This window comes from Nerophis ophidion, linkage group LG11 (genome assembly GCF_033978795.1).
Source record: "Nerophis ophidion isolate RoL-2023_Sa linkage group LG11, RoL_Noph_v1.0, whole genome shotgun sequence".
NCBI lineage: Eukaryota > Metazoa > Chordata > Actinopteri > Syngnathiformes > Syngnathidae > Nerophis > Nerophis ophidion.
Window position 1 is genome coordinate 32,659,393 of NC_084621.1, and position 20,603 is coordinate 32,679,995.

General features: G+C 38.3%; 1 protein-coding gene across 1 annotated transcript in view; it reads left to right on the plus strand.

Moving 5' to 3' along the window:
* The window catches only part of cdh17 (cadherin 17, LI cadherin (liver-intestine)), a 42,705-nt gene that overhangs the window by 3,385 nt on the left and 18,717 nt on the right, over positions 1-20,603 (plus strand). The window contains exons 5-10 of the mRNA XM_061915681.1: positions 11,526-11,585; positions 11,850-11,945; positions 12,026-12,163; positions 15,404-15,539; positions 15,603-15,761; positions 18,829-18,981. Of these exons, the coding sequence (XP_061771665.1) occupies positions 11,538-11,585; positions 11,850-11,945; positions 12,026-12,163; positions 15,404-15,539; positions 15,603-15,761; positions 18,829-18,981 (730 nt within the window). The 5' untranslated portion in view covers positions 11,526-11,537. The remainder of the gene's footprint in view (positions 1-11,525; positions 11,586-11,849; positions 11,946-12,025; positions 12,164-15,403; positions 15,540-15,602; positions 15,762-18,828; positions 18,982-20,603) is intronic.

Sequence of the window (20,603 nt, forward strand, 5' to 3'; positions counted from 1 at the left end):
ATATATGTGACAGGCTTCCTGCCGTCCTCGTGTGGGTTGCGGGGACACCTGAAACAGGACGCATCATAAAAGCTTTGACCTTGATTTATTATTTCAACAAATCTTTTGTCGACTGGCCCTTTTGTCGCGTCACTTTTCAGTGCGCTCTTCCGGCCTGTGTGCTGCCGCTGCGCGCCTTTCGGCGTCCGGGGCTTGCGTCCGCTGCGGGGGTGCGTCATCGCTCTCTTGGTGTGGGTTGTCGCGCTCTTTGTCTGCTGGCCGGTGTTTCCTCCTCCGTGCTGCTCTCCCGGTCGTTCCTCCCTCGCCCTTTTTGTATTATAGCAGCAGATAAACAGATTGTGAGCAGGTGTGTGATATACGCACCTGGCTCAGATTGCCGCTGAGGTGTCGCTCCGCGTGTGTCACGCCTCTCCTCGCCGACGCATGCCCCGCCTTCCGGCCTCCAGGTGGGCCCGCGCTGCTGCTTTCCGCCCGTTGTCGGCCCGTCGGCGGTGTCTCTCCACAATATATACAATATATATGTATACACACACACACACTACAGGCCAAAAGTGTGGAAACACTTTCTCATTCAATACAATTTCTTCATTTTCATGACTATTTACATTGTAGATTGTCATTGAAGGCATCAAAACTATGAATAAACAAATGTGGAGTTATGTACTTAACAAAAAAAGGTGAAATCATTGAAAACATGTTTTATATTCTAGTTCCTTCAAAATAGCCACCCTTTGCTGAATCTGAACCGAGGGTGTCGTTGTGGCTTGTGCAGCCCTTTGAGACACTCGTGATTTAAGGCTATATAAATAAACATTGATTGATTGGGTGTACGCCGCCTCCCGCCCGATTGTAGCTGAGATAGGCGCCAATGCCCCCGCGACCCCAAAGGGAATAAGCGGTAGAAAACGGATGGATGGATGGATGATTAATTGATTTGCTCTGATTACTGCTTTGCACACTCGGGGCTTTCTCTCAATGAGCTTAAAGGGGTAGTCACCTGAAATGGTTTTAACTTCACAGATGTCATAGTTGGATACCTTCAGTGACAATCTAAAAGGTAAATAGTCTTGAAAATAAAAAACAACGCATTGAAATAAGAAGGTGTGTCCAAACTTTTGGCCTGTACTGTGTATATATATATATATATATATATATATACAAACCCCATTTCCATATGAGTTGGGAAATTGTGTTAGATGTAAATATAAACGGAATACAATGATTTGCAAATCATTTTCAACCCATATTCAGTTGAATATGTTACAAAGACAACATATTTGATGTTTAAACTAATAAACCTTTTTTTTTTTTCAAATAATTATTAACTTTAAAATTTGATGCCAGCAACACGTGACAAAGAAGTTGGGAAATGTGGCAATAATTGCTGATATAATTGAGGAATGCTCATCCCACAGGTGTGCAGGCTAATTGGGAACAGGTGGGTGCCATGATTGGGTATAAAAACAGCTTCCCAAAAAATGCTCAGTCTTTCACAAGAAAGGATGGGGCGAGGTACACCTCTTTGTCCACAACTGCATGAGCAAATAGTCAAACAGTTTAAGAACAACATTTCTCAAAGTGCAATTCCAAGAAATGTAGGGATTTCAACATCTACGGTCCATAATATCATCAAATGATTCAGAAAATCTGGAGAAATCACTCCATGGCCGGAAACCAAAATTAAATGGCCGTGACCTTCGATCCCTCTGACGGCACTGTATCAAAAACCGACATCAATCTCTAAAGGATATCACCACATGGGCTCAGGAACACTTCAGAAAACCACTGTCACTAAATTCAGTTTGTCACTACATCTGTAAGTGCCAGTTAAAGCTCTACTGTACAAAGCGAAAGCCATTTATCAACAACATCCAGAAACGCCGCCGGCTTCTCTGGGCCCGAGATCATCTAAGATGGACTGATGCAAAGGGGAAAAGTGTTCTTTGGTCTGACGAGTCCACATTTCAAATTGTTTTTTGAAATATTCGACATTGTGTCATCCGGACCAAAGGGAAGCGAACCATCCAGACTGTTATCGACGCAAAGTTCAAAAGCCAGCATCTGTGATGGTATAGGGGTGCATTAATGCCCAAGGCATGGGTAACTTACACATCTGTGAAGGTACCATTAATGCTGAAAGGTAAATACAGGTTTTTGAACAACATATGCTGTCATCTAAGCACCGTCTTTTTCATGGACGCCCCTGCTTATTTCAGCAAGACAATGCCAAGCCACATTCAGCACGTGTTACAACAGCGTGGCTTCGTAAATAAAAGAGTAAGGTTACTTTCCTGGCCCGCCTGCAGTCCAGACCTGTCTCCCGTCGAAAATGTGTGGCGCATTATGAAGCGTGAAATACGATAGCGGAAACCCCGGACTGTTGAACAACTGAAGTGCTACATAAAACAAGAATGGGAAAGAAATCCACTTTCAAAGCTTCAACAATTATTTTCCTCAGTTCCCAAGCGTTTATTTAGTGTTGTTAAAAGAAAAGGTGATGTAACACAAGTGGGGAACATGCCCTTTCCCAACTACTTAGGCAAGCGTTGCAGCCATGAAATTCTAAGTTAATTATTAATTCCAAAAGAAAATAAAGTTTATGAGCTTGAACATCAAATGTCTTGTCTTTGTAGTGCATTCAATTGAATATGGGTTGAAAAGGATTTGCAAATCATTGTATTCCGTTTATATTTACATCAAACACAATTTCCCAACTCATATGGAAACGGGGTTAATATATATATATATATATATATATATATATATATATATATATATATATATATATATATATATATATATATATATATATACATATATATATATATATATATATATATATATATATATATATATATATATATATATATATATATATATATATATGATTGGGTATAAAAACAGCTTCCCAAAAATATATATACTATACTAGGGGTGGGCAAATTAGTGCGTTAATTATGAGTTAACTCATCAATCTATTAACGCCGACAATTATTTTATCGCACATTTGCGTATATTGTTTACATGCTTTTATTTTGTTAACGCCTTTTCTTAACAAGATGGCGTCGCCCGGCGTCGAGGGGCTCTTGGTAAAGATGGAACATTTGGCAAAAATACCGGACAATTCTGCAAATTTCATGGCTGCCTTACAGCGTGGTCACTCCGGGATCACTTCCGACCGCCAGACAATTCTGGATGTGGATAGATCGGGCCGTTTTGGACTGAATGACGCGTGCTTGCTAGACCGGCTAGCTAGCATGGGAATACTTTGCCGGCTACATCCAGCGGCCTGTGAAGCAGCGGAGTATATGTGTTGTCTGTCTATTCATGAATAATGCAGACGAGGAGTGTTGGCTGAGTTCTTAACGTTTGCTTTCAGAGCGTGCATATCACAACATACAAGATGCCGTCATGGCGACACACAACCTATACCGGGCTACCGTGCATGCTCGTCACTCCTGTTGCATGCTGGGTAGGGTAGTTCTTTTTTTCCCTGGCTCATAACGTCACAATATAGTACCATGTATATGATGCGTTCAGTTTATCAAAGCACCAAGCAAACAATCGGAAAATTCCCATCATATCAATTCCTAGATATGGTCATAATTATTTTAAGTGCACTACGCAGAATAAACACAACATTATTAATATTGCTACTACGGATAATTTGATCAAAAATTCCCTAAAACAGCCCACTACCTATAATATAGGTTTTTTAAACATAAGCTCCCTGATAAAAAAAAAAAAATTCTGCTGTTACCTCAGAAATTGCCTGTTCAGATGTTATGATTGTGGCTCAGAGATTTGTATGTAGATTATATTTATTTTCCATAACAAACAGGATAACTTAAATACCCTGGCAGTTGTAGTAATTAGCTTAAATGTTTGTATTTACATTTTTTGAGTTGATTTTCATAAAATATGCTATTTAACTGCTACTGTTTAACAGGACTGATTTAAATTGTGTTTCCACAACAAATGTTTTGGCACTTTTGTTCATGTGGGAGGATATTCCAATAAAGGTGCACTACACACTACTTTTGAATTCATTATTGGGCTTTGCGTATACAATGCAGTTAATCGCGATTAATTAGAGAAATTGTGCGATTAACTTCGATTAAAATTTGTAATCGTTGCCCAGCCCTAATATATACATATATATATATATATATATATATATATATATATATATACATACACACACACACACACACACACACACACATTTATATATATGTGTGTGTGTATATATATATACACATATGTACACACAGATATATATATATATATATATACATATATATATATATATATATATATATATATAAACAGTATATATATATGTGTGTGTGTGTGTGTATGTACAAACCCCGTTTCCATATTAGTTGGGAAACTGTGTTATAATGTAAATATAAACGGAATACAATGATTTGCAAATCATTTTCAACCCATATTCAGTTGACTATGCTACAGACAACATATTTGATGTTCTAACTCATAAACATTTTTTTTTTTTGCAAATCATCATTAACTTTAGAATTTGATGCCAGCAACATGTGACAAAGAAGTTGGGAAAGGTGGCAATAAATACTGATAAAGTTGAGGAATGCTCATCAAACACTTATTTGGAACATTCCACAGGTGTGCAGGCTATTTGGGAACAGGTGGGTGCCATGATTGGGTATAAAAACAGCTTCCTAAAAAATTTTTTGTCTTTCACGAGAAAGGATGGGGCGAGGTACACCCCTTTGTCCTCAACTGCGTGAGCAAATAGTCAAACAGTTTATGAACAACGTTTCTGAAAGAGCAATTGCAAGAACTTAAGGGATTTCAACATCTACGGTCCATAATATCATCAAAAGGTTCAGAGAATCTGGAGAAATCACTCAACGTAAGCGACATGGCCGGAAACCAACATTGAATGACCGTGACCTTTGATCCCTCTGACGGCACTGTATCAAAAACCGACATCAATCTCTAAAGGATATCACCAAATGGGCTCAGGAACACTTCAGAAAACGACTGTCACTAAATACAGTTGGTCGCTACATCTGTAATTGCCAGTTAAAACTCTTATATGCAAAGCGAAAGCCATTGATCAACAACATCCAGAAACGCCGCCGGCTTCTCTGGGCCCGAGATCATCTAAGATGGACTGATGAAAGTGGAAAAGTGTTCTGTGGTCTGACGAGTCCACATTTCAAATTGTTTCTGGAAATATTCGACATTGTGTCATCCGGACCAAAAGGGAAGCAAACCATCCAGACTGTTATCGACGCAAAGTTCAAAAGCCAACATCGGTTATGGTATGGGGTGCATTAGTGCCCAAGGCATGGGTAACTTACACATCTGTGAAGGCACCATTAATGCTGAAAGGTACATACAGGTTTTGGAACAACATATGCTGCCATCTAAGCACCGTCTTTTTCATGGCCGCCCCTGCTTATTTCAGCAAGACAATGCCAAGCCACATTCAGCACGTGTTACAACAGCGTGGCTTCGTAAAAAAAGAGTGCGGGTACTTTCCTGGCCCGCCTGCAGTCCAGACCTGTCCCCAATCGAAAATGTGTGGCGCATTATGAAGCGTAAAATAAAACAGCTGAGACCCTGGACTGTTGAACGACTGAAGCTCTACATAAGAAAATAATGGGAAAGAATTCCACTTTCAAAGCTTCAACAATTATTGTCCTCAGTTCTCAAACGTTTATTGAGTATTGTTAAAAGAAAAGGTGATGTAACACAGTGATGAACATGCCCTTTCCCAACTACTCTGGCACGTGTTGCAGCCCTGAAATTATAAGTTAATTATCATTTGCAAAAAAAAAAAAATGTTATGAGTTTGAACATCAAATATCTTGTCTTTGCCGTGCATTCAACTGAATATGGGTTGAAAAGGATTTGCAAATCATTGTATTCCGTTTATATTTACATCTAACACAATTTCCCAACTCATATGGAAACTGAGTTTGTACATAGTCTATACATGTTAAGAGTATGTGAAAGTTTAACTTCTACCTTGTTTACTTCCATGATGACCACCTTAAAGTTTTTAAATCAAACAGAAATATCAAGCAGCGCTAATACATTGTAGTGGCTTTAAATGGGTGTCATCTTGAAATATATATATTGATTGGACATGGTTTTGTTACATCCACAAAGTTCAGTGAGCAGGTTGTGTGACCACGTGTGTCGCCCTACTTTGTTGGTTCCAGTTCACGCCATGGGGGGGAAGGGAAGTTTGTTTGGATTGGCTCATTTAAGTGAATGCTGTGTAATTTACAATTTAAAGTAAAATTCTTGTTCATCGACCTGATTTAGTCACATTGATCACAACATGGCAGCAAATTTTCAGCAAGTATGATGTCAGCTATTTAAATTAAAGCTGTTTGTCCTAAATTTCTTACCAAACTTGTGACGTCTCGCAGGCCAAATTGACGCACTTGGCAAGTTTGGACACACCTGCTTTAAAACTAACCATTTACAGTTATACCTAATGATATACTACAACAACTATAGTTGATATACTTATTTCAGGTGTATGTGTAGTTAGCATTAAAATGTTTCCAGTTAGCATAAAAAGATTGGGACGGCGTGGCACAGTTGGGAGAGTGGCGGTGCCAGCAACATGAGGGTACAATGTGTTATATATTTATTCTCAAAGTAATATTGTAATTCTTATGATTACATTAATTACATTTATAATGTGCATGTTGTCACCCCACTTTGTATAAATATTAAATCAAAATACGACGTTGTTGTGTATGTAAGGTATGTCATTCAATACAATGACAAATAAATGCTGTAAGGAAATCTAATAAAAATAAATGAAGATCATTTTCTGTAGTTCAATATTTTAGCGCAGTGATTGTAATAATAAGAATAATATGCACAGTATGATTTCATAAGACAAAATTTTAGTTTTTTCCCCCAATTACTGTCACATTGTTGTGAAAGCTTGAAATCAGTCACACAACATTGTAAATATAATTACAAATTAATGTACTCATTTTTTAAAATTCTATTGAACTAGTATTGAATCAAACAAACTTATTAAAACATACCACAGTAATATTCTCATACAGTACAAATACAAATACTAATACTGTGAATACATTTTTTTTCTTTTTAAATGAACAGCAAATTGCGATCTATTGTGCAGCAACTGTCACATTTGTGCATTGAAATGTGAGAGTGTGCGTATCCGGCATCAGGAGGGTCACGCCTATGAGGACTTTAAGCGTGCAGCTCAACGTGCAAGTCAAAGACGGATACAGCGTGCACGTGCATGCTCTCACAGAGAACAAAGCTTTTCTTGGAGAAGCTTTGTCAATCAATAACACGTTTTTTCTCTGCTTTGTGCACACATACTGTACAATGCAAAGGAAACAAAGAGAGTTAATTTCTCAGTCACACAACTTGACCTGCTTGCACTTTGCTCAAAGTAAAACATTTTTAAGGCAAACATGAAACAAGAACACCATTGGCTAGCTTATGTTACTGTTAGCAGAACATGTAAGTGTCTATATTTTTAATGATTACAAATTACTGGCATATTGAAGAATATTTTCACAGCGATCATATGCACTTACACAAAAACAGTAACTAACAATTTGCAGTCATGTTGTTGTTTTGATACAATATACATTCAATAATAACTGACTTAAGTACCTAAATTAATGTAATCAGCTGACAACACACAAAGCTAATATGTGTGTGTGTTCCTTACGAGCATATTTGTTTACATCATAATGTGCTAAAAGCAAGAAAAAGGACAGAATGTAATGGTAACAACACAAGTTAGCATCCTCTAGGCAGCCGCATAAAGGTTTCAAACAGCCCATTTACAGTCTTGATCATAAGTTTCCATACACTTGTAGAGAACATAATGTCATGGCTGTCTTGAGTTTCCAATACTTTCTACAACTCTTATTTTTTGTGATACAGTGGTTGGAGCCCATACTTGTTTGTCACAAAAAACCTTTAAGAAGTTTGGTTCTTCTTTTATGAATTTATTATGGGTCTACTGAAAATGTGAGCAAATCTGCTGGGTCAAAAGTATACATACAGCAATGTTAATATTTGGTTACATGTCCCTTGGCAAGTTTCACTGCAATACATCGCTTTTGGTAGCCATCCACAAGCTTCTGGCAAGCTTCTGGTTGAATTTTTAACCACTTCTCTTGATTTTTAACCACTTCTCTTGACAAAATTGGTGCAGTTCAGCTAAATGTGTTGGTTTTCTGACATGAACTTGTTTCTCCAGTATTGTCCACACATTTTAGTCAGGACTTTGGCAAGGCCATTCTAAAATGTTCATTCTAGCCTAATTTAGCCAGTCTTTTAACACTTTTGATGTGTGTTTGGGGTCATTGTCCTGTTGGAACACCCAACTGCGCCCAAGACCTGACCTCCACGCTGATGATTTTATGTTGTCCTGAAGAATTTGGAGGAAATCCTCCTTTTCCATTGTCCCATTTATAGCACCAGTTCCAATGGCAGCAAAACAGGCCCAGAGCATAATACTATAACCACCATGCTTGATGATGGGGATGGTGTTCCTGGGATTAAAGGCCTCACTTTTTCTCCTCCAAACATTTTGCTGGGTATTGTGGCCAAACAACTAAATTTTTGTTTCATCTGACATATGGACAAAGATAAAACCTTCTGGAGGAAAGTTATGTGGTCAGATGAAACAAAAATTTAGCTGTTTGGCCACAATACCCAGCAATATGTTTGGAAGAGAAAAAGTGAGACCTTTAATCCCAGTAACATCAAGCCTACCATCAAACACGGTGGTGATAGTATTATGCTCTGGGCCTGTTTTGCTGCCAATGGAACTGGTGCTTTAAAGAGAGTAAATGGGACAGTGAAAAAGGAGGATTACCTCCAACCTAAACTCATCAGCCCGCAGGTTGGGTCTTGAGCGCAGTTGGGTGTTCCAACAGGACAATGACCCCAAACACACGTCAAAAGTGGTCAAGTAATGGCTAAATGAGGCAAACATTAAGGTTTTAGAATGGCCTTCCCAAAGTCCTGACTTAAACGTGTGGACAATGTTGAAGAAACAATTCCATGTCAGAAAACCAGCAAATTAAGTTGAACTGCAACAATTTTGTTAAGCTTGGTGTGTCAAAAATTCAACCACAAGTTTGCCAGACGCTTGTGGATGGCTACCAAAAGCGCCTTATTGCAGTGAAACTTGCCAGGGGACATGTAACCAAATATTAACATTACTTTTTTGTATACTTTTGACCCAGCACATTTGTTCACATTTTCAGTAGACCCAATAATAAAGTCACAAGGGAAACCAAACTTCATGAATGTTTTTTTGTGACCAACAAGTATGTGCTCCAATCACTCAATTACAAAAAAATTTGATTTGTAGAAATTATTGGAAACTCAAGACAGCCATGACATTATGTTCTTTACAAGTGTATGTAAACTTTTGATTGCGACTGTATATCGACAAGCTATCTAAGTAACTAAGTCCTGCTGCACGGTCTTCTTATTTTTACAAAATATCACCCGTTTAGGTTGACATTGACAAGGAGTCATGGGTAATTTTTTTATTCTGACATGTGTTGTAGTATTTTGTATTGTTTGTGATGAAGTCCAAATGAACACCAATAAATGAAGAAGGATGGGAGGAGCAACAGGAAAGGATGATCCAAAGGTCTTTTTTTTTCTTGTTTGGCAGTAAACTTCTCAGCCATTTGTTTTTTCCCCTTTTTCGTACATCTAACAAAATACAAACATTTAAATTTTGCACAAGATCATGTCAACACACTTCTTTATTATCACCCGTTTTCCTAACGTATTAAAGGACAAAATCACAAGTAAATACACAAGCATGGCAGATTTGTTCTTGTCGACAACCGCCTAATTGACAGACAACCGCTTATGTCGACGTGGACCTTGCAATCAGCCGGACATTAACTTAACATAACATGGAAAAAGTTCTGCGCTGTGAATACTCTCCGGGTGTAATGTACAGTAATCCCTTGCTTATCGCTGTTAGTTGCTTTTGAATTTTTTGGAAGTGGGAATCCTTACTTAAAAATTCAATATTTTCAAAAACCTGTTTACTAGCATTTGTCAGCATTATGGAAGCCCTTTTAGAAGTGAAATACCATCCTTTAGTCACCTTTACACTCTTTTAATCAAAAATGGTAAAAAAAAAATCTGCGACGTGGTAAAAGGCAACATTTGAATGTTGATGTGGTGAGAGACCACCGTATATACAACACAATAAACTACAATCTAAGGTGTACAAATGGAGGATAATCATGTCAACAATCTGCCCCCTCACTATCAGCCATTCAATTTCAAGTAAATGCACAAGCAAAGTCTAGTTTTGCTTATGTCGACAACAGCTTATGTCGATGTGAGCCAATCAATAAGAGGGACGTCACCTTAAACGTGTTCAACTGTACTCTGGAAAAGTGACTTATTAATTTGAGCAGTGATGTGCCGTCAGGGCCATCAAGGCCTGCTCTGCTGGCCTAACATAACTAGAAATCATGATCATAATTAAATAAAAAGTAATTCCTAATTTACTTTCCCTAAACATCTAAAATTATACATATTCCCTTCACGTCATATTATGCTCTTTCCAGTGTTGTTGTTTTTAGGTTAGAGTTGGTATCCAATCAGAATTCAGCTAGCTTCGGTTGCCATGCCGTACGAAATCTGCCTAGGGCCTTCAGAATTAACAATGCAGGCGTCTTTGCACTGTCAGTGAACGAACACATACGGTTGATAGACAATTGTCATAGCCTATCAGATCACAAGTTGTTGTCAGTTAGACCTTCGAGACAGTATTACGCTGTGATTGGATACTCACTTAGGGGTTCCAAGTGATTATCCAATCACAAGTTGCAAAAAAAGGGAGTGGCACCGGAGCCATACAAGCCATAGAAAGCTCACTGGTACTCACAAAGAGGAAGTGCAAAATGTTGATTAGGTGGCAAATATACAGTATATTTGCGAGACCGTTTTCAAGAAGGATACTTAAAAGAAACTACAAACCCCGTTTCCATATGAGTTGGGAAATTGTGTTGGATGTAAATATAAACGGAATACAATGATTTGCAAGAAAATATTTGAAGTGCACCAGCTTATATCGGCGTGAGGCAGGCAATCAGAGGGACATCCACTTAAACAGTATTAAGGAACTGTGACTTATTGTATGCAGTATACACACATATTTGAGTCTCTGAAATGTATGTCTTAAGAAGATTGTCATTATTATTATGTAAATTATTCTAAAATGATTAAAACCACTTATATTAGAATCTGATATATATTTATCAAACTGAATAGATGCAGGACATGCATGTGAACAATCTACCCCTTTATTCTCACCTATTCTCCTTACTTCCAAATCTCAAATAAATGCACACATGCTAGTTTTCCCTTATGTCAACAACCGCTTGTGTTGGCATGAGCCGAACAATGTGAGTGCAGGAGTAAAACGTTGTGCTGAGAACTTTGCCGTCAACTTCCCGATGGTATTTTCTTCCCAGACTGTTACGGCGATGACTCCCATGGTGCATCTGTGTCTTCTGGCTCTCCTGCTGGGCTCTGTGAGTACGCACCCTGTCAGTATGCGTATGAATATTCATGGGAAATCCTCAAACTCCACATTTCCCAGAGCATGCAGCAATAAGTGATTACCAGAATGGTTCATGGGTGACTCATTGATGTCAAATGTGTCCTTTGCCCTGCTCTGTCCTCCCTTTGCCGGGGATTTTTGCTGTACTCTAATAAATAACCCGCACTGTCATGTTTAGTTAGGCACTGCAGTGTTAAAATTGTTATTTTCTATGAAAACATTTACCCCCTGATAGGCTAATGGGTCGGGTCTGGAGGGTCAGAAGGTGTCCTTTGAGAACATGGTGGTGGAGGTAGCAGAAGGGACACCTGTACCTTATGTCCTCTACCAGGTATGACGCATACAAGCACATTCACTGACCTAATTCCATTTGACAAGTTTTGAATAGAGATTTCTGATCTTTTTCCTCAGTTCCAAGTCAACAATCCAAGTGTGAACGGCTTCAGGCTGAACGGTGAAGGCAGCGATGCCATCAAGATCTCTGAGGACGGATGGTTGTACCTGGACAAATCTCTGGACTGGTCCCACAATGACAACTACTTGGTTGCGGTAACATGCTCGCCACAAAACAACCACCCTTATTTTCTTTTTCATATCTATTTTCTGTATCAGATATGTCTTAAAAGTGTATCACGATATAAGTGTTTTGTATCGGTCGATATCGTTAATTATAGATATTTTTTATGGTTTTTAGAAAATAAGGACCAGGAGAAAAATATATATTTTGTTTAAACATTTTTGGTTCAGATGTAACCTTCCTCTGATTATCTCTGCCATCAAGGCAGAAACGAAAGGAAATGTCAACATAACCACGGAAAACACTCAACACCCAATCGATCAATGTAAACGCAATTCTTAAATTCTAAAATTCTAGGGACGGCGTGGCGCAGTGGGAGAGTGGCCGTGCGCAACCCGAGGGTCACTGGTTCAAATCCCACCTAGAACCAACCTTGTCACGTCCGTTGTGTCCTGAGCAAGACACTTCACCCTTGCTCCTGATGGGTGCTGGTTGGCGCCTTGCATGGCAGCTCCCTCCATCAGTGTGTGAATGGGTAAATGTGGAAGTAGTGTCAAAGCGCTTTGAGTACCTTGAAGGTAGAAAAGCGCTATACAAGTACAACCCATTTATCATTTATTTATTTAAATCACATTGAATACTTGGGACGGCGTGGCTCGGTTGGTAGAGTGGCCGTACCAGCATGTTCAGGGTTCCAGGTTCGATCCCCACTTCCGCCATCCTAGTCACTGCCCTTGTGTCCTTGGGCAAGACACTTTACCCACCTGCTCCCAACGCCACCCACATTAGTTTAAATGCAATTAAAATATGTATATAATGGGTTTTACTTAACGTCACTTAACATCCATCCATCCATTTTCTACCGCTTATTCCCTTTGGGGTCGCGGGGGCGCTGGTGCATATCTCAGCTACAATCAGGCGGAAAGCAGTGTACACCCTGGACAAGTCGCCACCTCACTGCAGGGCCAACACGGATAGACAGACAACATTCACACTCACATTCACACACTAGGGCCAATTTAGTGTTGCCAATCAACCTATCCCCAGATGCATGTCTTTGGAGGTGTGAGGAAGCCGGAGTACCCGGAGGGAACCCACGCAGTCACGGGTGGATAGATCTTTATTGTCATTGCACAAGTACAAAAAAATTAAATATTCAGCACAAATCGTTTCAACGCAATAGCTAGTTTGGATTATGTCCACAACCGCTTATGTCCGAAGTTCATCGACCGAGAACCATCACTCTTCCACATATTGAAAATTTTTTTCAGTTTTTCCAAAATATTTACATGCTAAATGTCAGATTATTATAGTGCATGAGTGTATTTCAATAGTGAAGAAGTGCAATGCATCATTCATGATAGTGACAGGCGTGTGCCTCCTGTGCTGCTTGTTGCCAATGGCAACAGTATTGGTCTACACTCCTGCAAATACAACCGCAAAAATAATCATTATTAGCTTTATTTTTGTAAAAAAAAAAGCTGATTTTTTTCATGCATATTTTGTGTTGGATCTCATTGAGTGTACAGGTGTTGCTAATGTTGTGACCCCAAAAAATTATTTGAATAAAAAAACTAATAATTGAATATTTATACATTCTGGATAAATACAATACAAATTAATTATATTATTTATAATAATAATAACAAAATAAATGAACAAAAAGTAAATATAGAATAGTAGAATTAATAAATGCAAATGCATTATTAATATTTTAGAGCATCCTATTTCTATGCAAAACATGCCAATATATGATTAAACAAAAAAAGATGCATCTCCAAATCTTCATATGTAACTAAAATTCCATAAAATATGCACATTATCTCTACATTTTCTTTTTAATCCGTAAAACGGCAAAATAAAATGTTCTTTGTGTTGTGCATAAAAAGACTCAGAAATTTTGGAGATGCATGCTTTTTGTTGGAGCACATACAGCACATCTTGTTTACCTGTGATAGTTTTGCTCTATAGTACGGCTATCGACTATTTTAGTAATCAACATCCACAGTTATGTCATTACGGCCTAGAAGCCGGAAGAGGGTGGGATTTAACACTTAAAAAACATTTGAACATTAGCACTCTCTTGGCATCTGTGTAATTGTTGCAGACTTTTAATGGAGAAATCAAATGTGTTTTATCTTTGATTTATTTGCCTCAATGCATATTTATTATAGTAATAATAAAGATAAAAACATTCTTGATTGGCATAATCCTCATTCTTCTTTTGTAACAAAAACAGATAATCACCATTGAAATTACACTTTTAACACGTGTGCACAATTTTTTTTATTTTTTTTTACTTAAAAACAAAAATTCAGCTGATGGCATCACACCACTTCATGTGCGCTCTATTTCAGAAACTGTGACTGTCTATTTAACGTTCCAATTTTGTAAATTTTTATTCGCTACACTCATAAAACAATACATGTAATCAACACATCATAAATAAAAATGTCTTCAAATCTAATTATTCGATTAATCGTTCATCCTTATTTGTGTGATTTTATTCCAAACACAAAGGAAATTATCATTGCTCATACATTTATTAGAAAATATTCCCAAATATTGTAAATACAAGCTTTTTTATTTGGACATCAATTACATGTTCGAGGTGCTTAAAAATTTGATTCATATCCAACTGGTGATTATTTTTTTATTCAGATTATAAAATGATTCATAATCATCGAAAATGTATTTTAAAAAAACATACCTTCTTTAGTTTTCTTTTTTAAGAATCAGTTTTCGATTTAAAACATTATTGATATCCACATTGTCAATATTGAGACTATTGATTTTATTATTTTTGTTTAAAAAATGTTTAATATTAAATAGTTTTTTAAATGTATTTTCAACTACTTTGTACATTTTCATTCCGAGTTTTTTAAAGCTGGAATTGGGTTGGAGTTGCTCTATTTTCTTTTATTAGCTTGACTAAATGTGTGTAAAATTCGCACATCAGCAGCGAAAAGGAGCTTTTGTAAAGATTGTAGACCTGTTTAAAAATGTTTATTATGATGTATTCGCCAAATAATATATTGTGAGATTTGTGTTCAATCCAGAATCGAATAGTCACCCCGAGAATCAGAATCAAATAGAATCGTGAGGCGCCCAAATAAAAACAGAAAGAAATCATCATGCTTTTAAAATGGACATTGTGTGTGTGTGTGTGTGTGTGTGTGTGTGTGTGTGTGTGTGTGTGTGTGTGTGTGTGTGTGTGTGTGTGTGTGTGTGTGTGTGTGTGTGTGTGTGTGTGTGTGTGTGTGTGTGTCCAGGTGGAAGCTTTGGTCGACGATGAAGTCGTGGAAGGGCCAGTTTACGTGACCATCAACGTGTTGGACATCAACAACTACGCTCCCGTCTTTAACCAAAGTTACTACACTGCTGTGTTCCGAGAGAACGCTCCAGCTGGTGGGTGGGAGGTCTAAACACGAGAAACAGGAAACTCTATCCAACTGTAACGTGTCCCGCCAGGCGTCCCCGTCACTCGCGTGTTTGCGTCGGACCGTGACGACCCCTTCACTCCCAACGCCCAGCTGAGATACAGCCTCGTCAGCCAGATCCCCAACAAGAACAACACTCTGCTCTTCCAGGTGGACGCCATCACCGGCGAGATCTCCACGTCCCAACAAGGTGCTCCTCTTCCTGTGGCTCACATTCATAGAGCCAGATCTAGAATCTGTCTGGGCCTGTAATCTGTCGGAATAGTGCCACTGTAAAGGCGGATTATGCCGCTCATCTTGTAAGATTAACACGGATTAGAGGCAGAGCGCCTAAACGAGTCGCATGAGGTTTGATGACACCACTTGATTACTTTGAGTCAGGGAGCACGTGAGTGTTTACAACCAAGCGGCCCGCAACTCATTTTTTTTAACGGCCCGCGGCACATTTTAATAACACTATGGCAAAAAACAACATTAAAAGTCGAATAAAAGCACAAACAGGTGTAATGTAATAAAATGTTGCAATACTGACACTAATAACACAAAGCTGCCATACAGGTAGTTTTTTACTTTAAAACTGGCACTAGGAAAATAATAAAACGTTTAATCAATTTAAGCGCTGAAAGTAAAAACATTATACATATATTGATATATTATTTATTACCAATACTAGCCCTTAGTTAGATTTTTTCTTAAAGGGGAATTTCACTTTTGGGGAAATTTCGCCTATCGTTCACAATCGTTATGAAAGACATGACGATGGATGGATTTTTTAAATGCATTCTATATATTAAATAAATGTACTGTAAATAAAAGTCTGCTTACAGCGGAGCCAATGGGAGCTCCTCTATTCCGCCCATAAAACCCAATACATAACCATTCAAAAAGTACCAACAATAATCTATTTACATTTTGTGAACTGAATATTAACCAAGTATTAGTGGTATTGTTATTATAAGCGCTAACGCAGACAAACTATTTATAGCGGCGACTTGATCACTCCCGTGTATCCCTATGTTTACATCATCGAGTGGTCTGCTGCTTCCTCGCTTCCTTGGAAGTTTATTGTAGATCATAAATGATGCCTCTCGCCTGGAAAGTAGATGGCTGAGAATGTAATCCGACAAGTTGGGACATTTTGACAGACATTTAAGACCCAGAACTGGCGAGACCGACACCCCATTTCTTCGTGAGGATTATGAGTCATTCTTCATCTAAATGGGAATATATCAACATCCAAGCAGTCAGCATCCAAATGACAGCAGACCTTACACAGTAAGTGATGTTTTATTATGTTTGTTGGCTCTCATAAAATCTGCAGTGAGTAATAATCAGGGATGACAAAAGAAGCAATGGTTGTGTTGCCATCCATCCATCCATCTTATTCCGCTTATCCGAGGTCGGGTCGCGGAGGCAGCAGTCTAAGCAGGGAAACCCAGACTTCCCTCTCCCCAGCCACTTCGTCCAGCTCTTCCCGGGGCATCCCGAGGCGTTCCCAGGCCAGCCGGGAGACATAGTCTTCCCAACATGTCCTGGGTCTTCCCCGTGGCCTCCTACCGGTCGGACGTGCCCTAAACACCTCACTAGGGAGGCGTTCAGGTGGCATCCTGACCAGATGCCCGAACCACCTCATCTGGCTCCTCTCGATGTGGAGGAGCAGCGGCTTTACTTTGAGTTCCTCCCGGATGGCAGAGCTTCTCACCCTATCTCTAAGGGAGAGGCCCGCCACACGGCGGAGGAAACTCATTTCGGCCGCTTGTACCCGTGATCTTGTCCTTTCGGTCATAACCTAAAGCTCATGACAATAGGTGAGGATGGGAACGTAGATCGACCGGTAAATTGAGAGCTTTGCCTTCCGGCTCAGCTCCATCTTCACCACAATGGATCGGTACAGCGTCCGCATTAAGGAAGACGCCGCACCGATCCGCCTGTCGATCTCACGATCCACTCTTCCCCCACTCGTGAACAAGACTCCTAGGTACTTGAACTCCTCCACTTGGGGCAGGGTCTCCTCCCCAACCCGGAGATGGCACTCCACCCTTTTCCGGGAGAGAACCATGTTTTAGGGGCTTTTGTAGACAGACAGACAGACTTTTGGTCGCATTTATTTGATATCTAATATGCTTTAAAAAACAAAACATCATCATAATGATTGTAAATAATAGGCAAAATTCCCAAAAAAGTGCAATTCCTCTTCAAACTGTCATTGATTAAATATAAAAATGACTCAAAAGCCATGTTGTTATGAATTGTTTACATATTTAAAACTCCAATTACTTCACATTAAATATTCCATTTTGAAAAATGTTTTAGGGAAAATATTGCACATTTTGTGTTTTTGCCATAAAAGATAAGGTATTCTTTGAAAAAGAAGGGCATAAAACAGAAAATTTTTTGGGGCAACGAATAAATCTGAAGATGATCTATCGGTATTTAAGTGAGAAAATAAAAAAATAACAAATATATAGGACTTATTTTTAACTCTGGAATGACTGAGACCCCCCCGAGACCTTTATCATTCACTAAATTAAGGGGGGGGGGGGCTTATGGGTTTCAATATATGTTGTATTAGTTTTGAAAATCAAACATGTCAAAATTATTTAATTTTTCCCTCATTGGGAAAAAGTGTGGACACCCCTGGTTTACAGTGCTGTAGCGACTGTTCATACACTACAACACAATCCCATTTACTGTACTTTAGGAGACAATGGAACATGAAATCATCTGTTCCCGGGTCAAACTGGGACCACAATAAAGATTTTTTTTAACTGGACTGGCAATGTTTTAAGTAGCATTTTCACCTCATGATTAAGACCAAATTTCTATATTCCAAACAATCCTCCTACTCGCACCAATTCTAGGACATTTAGGACAACAAGTATTTATTGTCAAAAACCTGCAAACACCCCGAGATCAGCATATGTCATTAAAAAGTCCTCAAAATTAATTAAGCTAACGTTAGCTACTCCATGGGGAAAAAAAAGGGTCCGGGGCACCTGAGAAACATGGTTTAGGGTTGAAAAAAGAAAAGAAGTTAACAATTCAGAAAAAATGAAGAGTGTAATTAACATGAACTTTAACAAGGAATGAATGTGCAAGTGATGTGAATCTCTTAGTCTCGCCATGTTGTATCGAGGCACATGTACCTCGTTTTCCTACGTCACAATCAACTCCACTTTTTGTTTTATGGTTATCGTCACACTTTTGCTGTCTGTGAGTGACATCTCACCAAGCGGTGCTGATTGTTTGTGTGACAGGACAGCAGAGCTTGAAGGCCAGTGAGACTATTCAGTACGCCAGAGGAGAAGACCACGGCGTTGATGCTCTCAAGGCAAAGTTTGACGGCTACTGCCCGGCGCCCACTGTCCCACATGACCAGAACCCCTTCTTCACCTGTGTGGAGAGAGCAGGTGTGTCTCCCACATCTTTTATTTCATTTGGCTGATGATGCAACACTGTGGAGGAGTTTAATTTCAAATGTTCTCGTGTTTTATTCCCTTTAAATGAAGCTGCAACAATGACTTGTTGACTTGTTTGACAAAAATGGTTTTATTTTTACTGAGGGGGCCAACATCTGCTATTTGCTGCTTGATAATAGGTTAGTTAGATGACCAGTTTCTGGTTGATGATAGGTTGGTTAGATCAGTGGTTCTCAAATAGGGGTACGCGTACCCATGGGGGTACTTATAGGTATGCCAAGGGGTACGTGAGATTTTAAAAAAATATTCTAAAAATAGCAACAATTCAAAAATCATTTATACATATATTTATTGAATAATACTTCAACAAAATATGAATGTAACTGTGAAAAGAAATGCAACAATGCAATATGCAGTGTTGGCAGCTACATTTTTTTTGTGGACATGTTCCATAAATATCGATTTTAAAGATTGCTTTTTTTGTGAAGAAATTTTTAGAATAACGTTCATGAACCCAGATGCATCTCTATTACAATCCCCAAAGAGGGAACTTTAAGTTGATGATTACTTCTATGTGTAGAAATCTTTATTTAGAATTGAATCACTTGTTTATTTTTCAACAAGTTTTGATTTTTTTTTTACATCTTTTTTTCCAAATAGTTCAAGAAAGACCACTAAAAATGAGCAATATTTTTCACTGTTATACAATTTAATAAATCAAAAACTGATGACACAGTGCTGTATTTTACTTATTTACTTCTTTTTTTCAACCAAAAATGCTTTGCTCTGATTAGGGGGTACTTGAATTTAAAAAATGTTCACAGGGGGTACATCACTGAAAAAAGGTTGAGAACCACTGACGAGACGAGATGACGAGTTGCTGGTTGATAATGGGTCAGTTAGATGACCAGTTGCTGGTTGACTTTGCTCAATTAGTTTGATTTGATTTAGATTCAATTGGAATGACTTTGATCCAATTATTTCACTCTGATTTGATTTAATTTGCTTTAATTTAAATGAATTCAATTCCATGTCGATTGGATTTACTTTGATTTAATTTAATTTGCTTTATTTTATCTCAGTTTGATTTGATAAGATTTGATTTTGTTTTTATTTTGGATTGGATTTGATTTACTGTACTGTTCTTTATTCAAACCATTTTTTAGCAATTAATTGCTTAATCAGCTAACAATTCATTAAATATCACCTTCTCTGAATAAGCCAACAAATATATGTATTTTTGTATTTAAGAGTAAATTCCAGTACATTTTCAAAGGAGTTGGGGATTAATATTCAATATTCAAAATTGGTCAACGTTTAGAATTGATGTCAATTAGTGTGAATGAACTGAGAAATGTATGGACGTATTCCGGTTCACGCCCATGTAGCGAAGTGTCAAAGTGGGTTGTGTGTGGAGAATTAAAAAGTTCATTCATGTGGTTAATTACAACACATTATCACATTAATTATGTTAATATGGAGATTAATCAATCATGCATATAGTTTTTTTTTTTTTACCTTATCCGTAGATGGTTAGCTGAAAGGTTGTTTTACGATCAGTGATCAGATCGATGCAATGTCGGTGCAAAGATGTGCGAGGAGACTGACTGGTG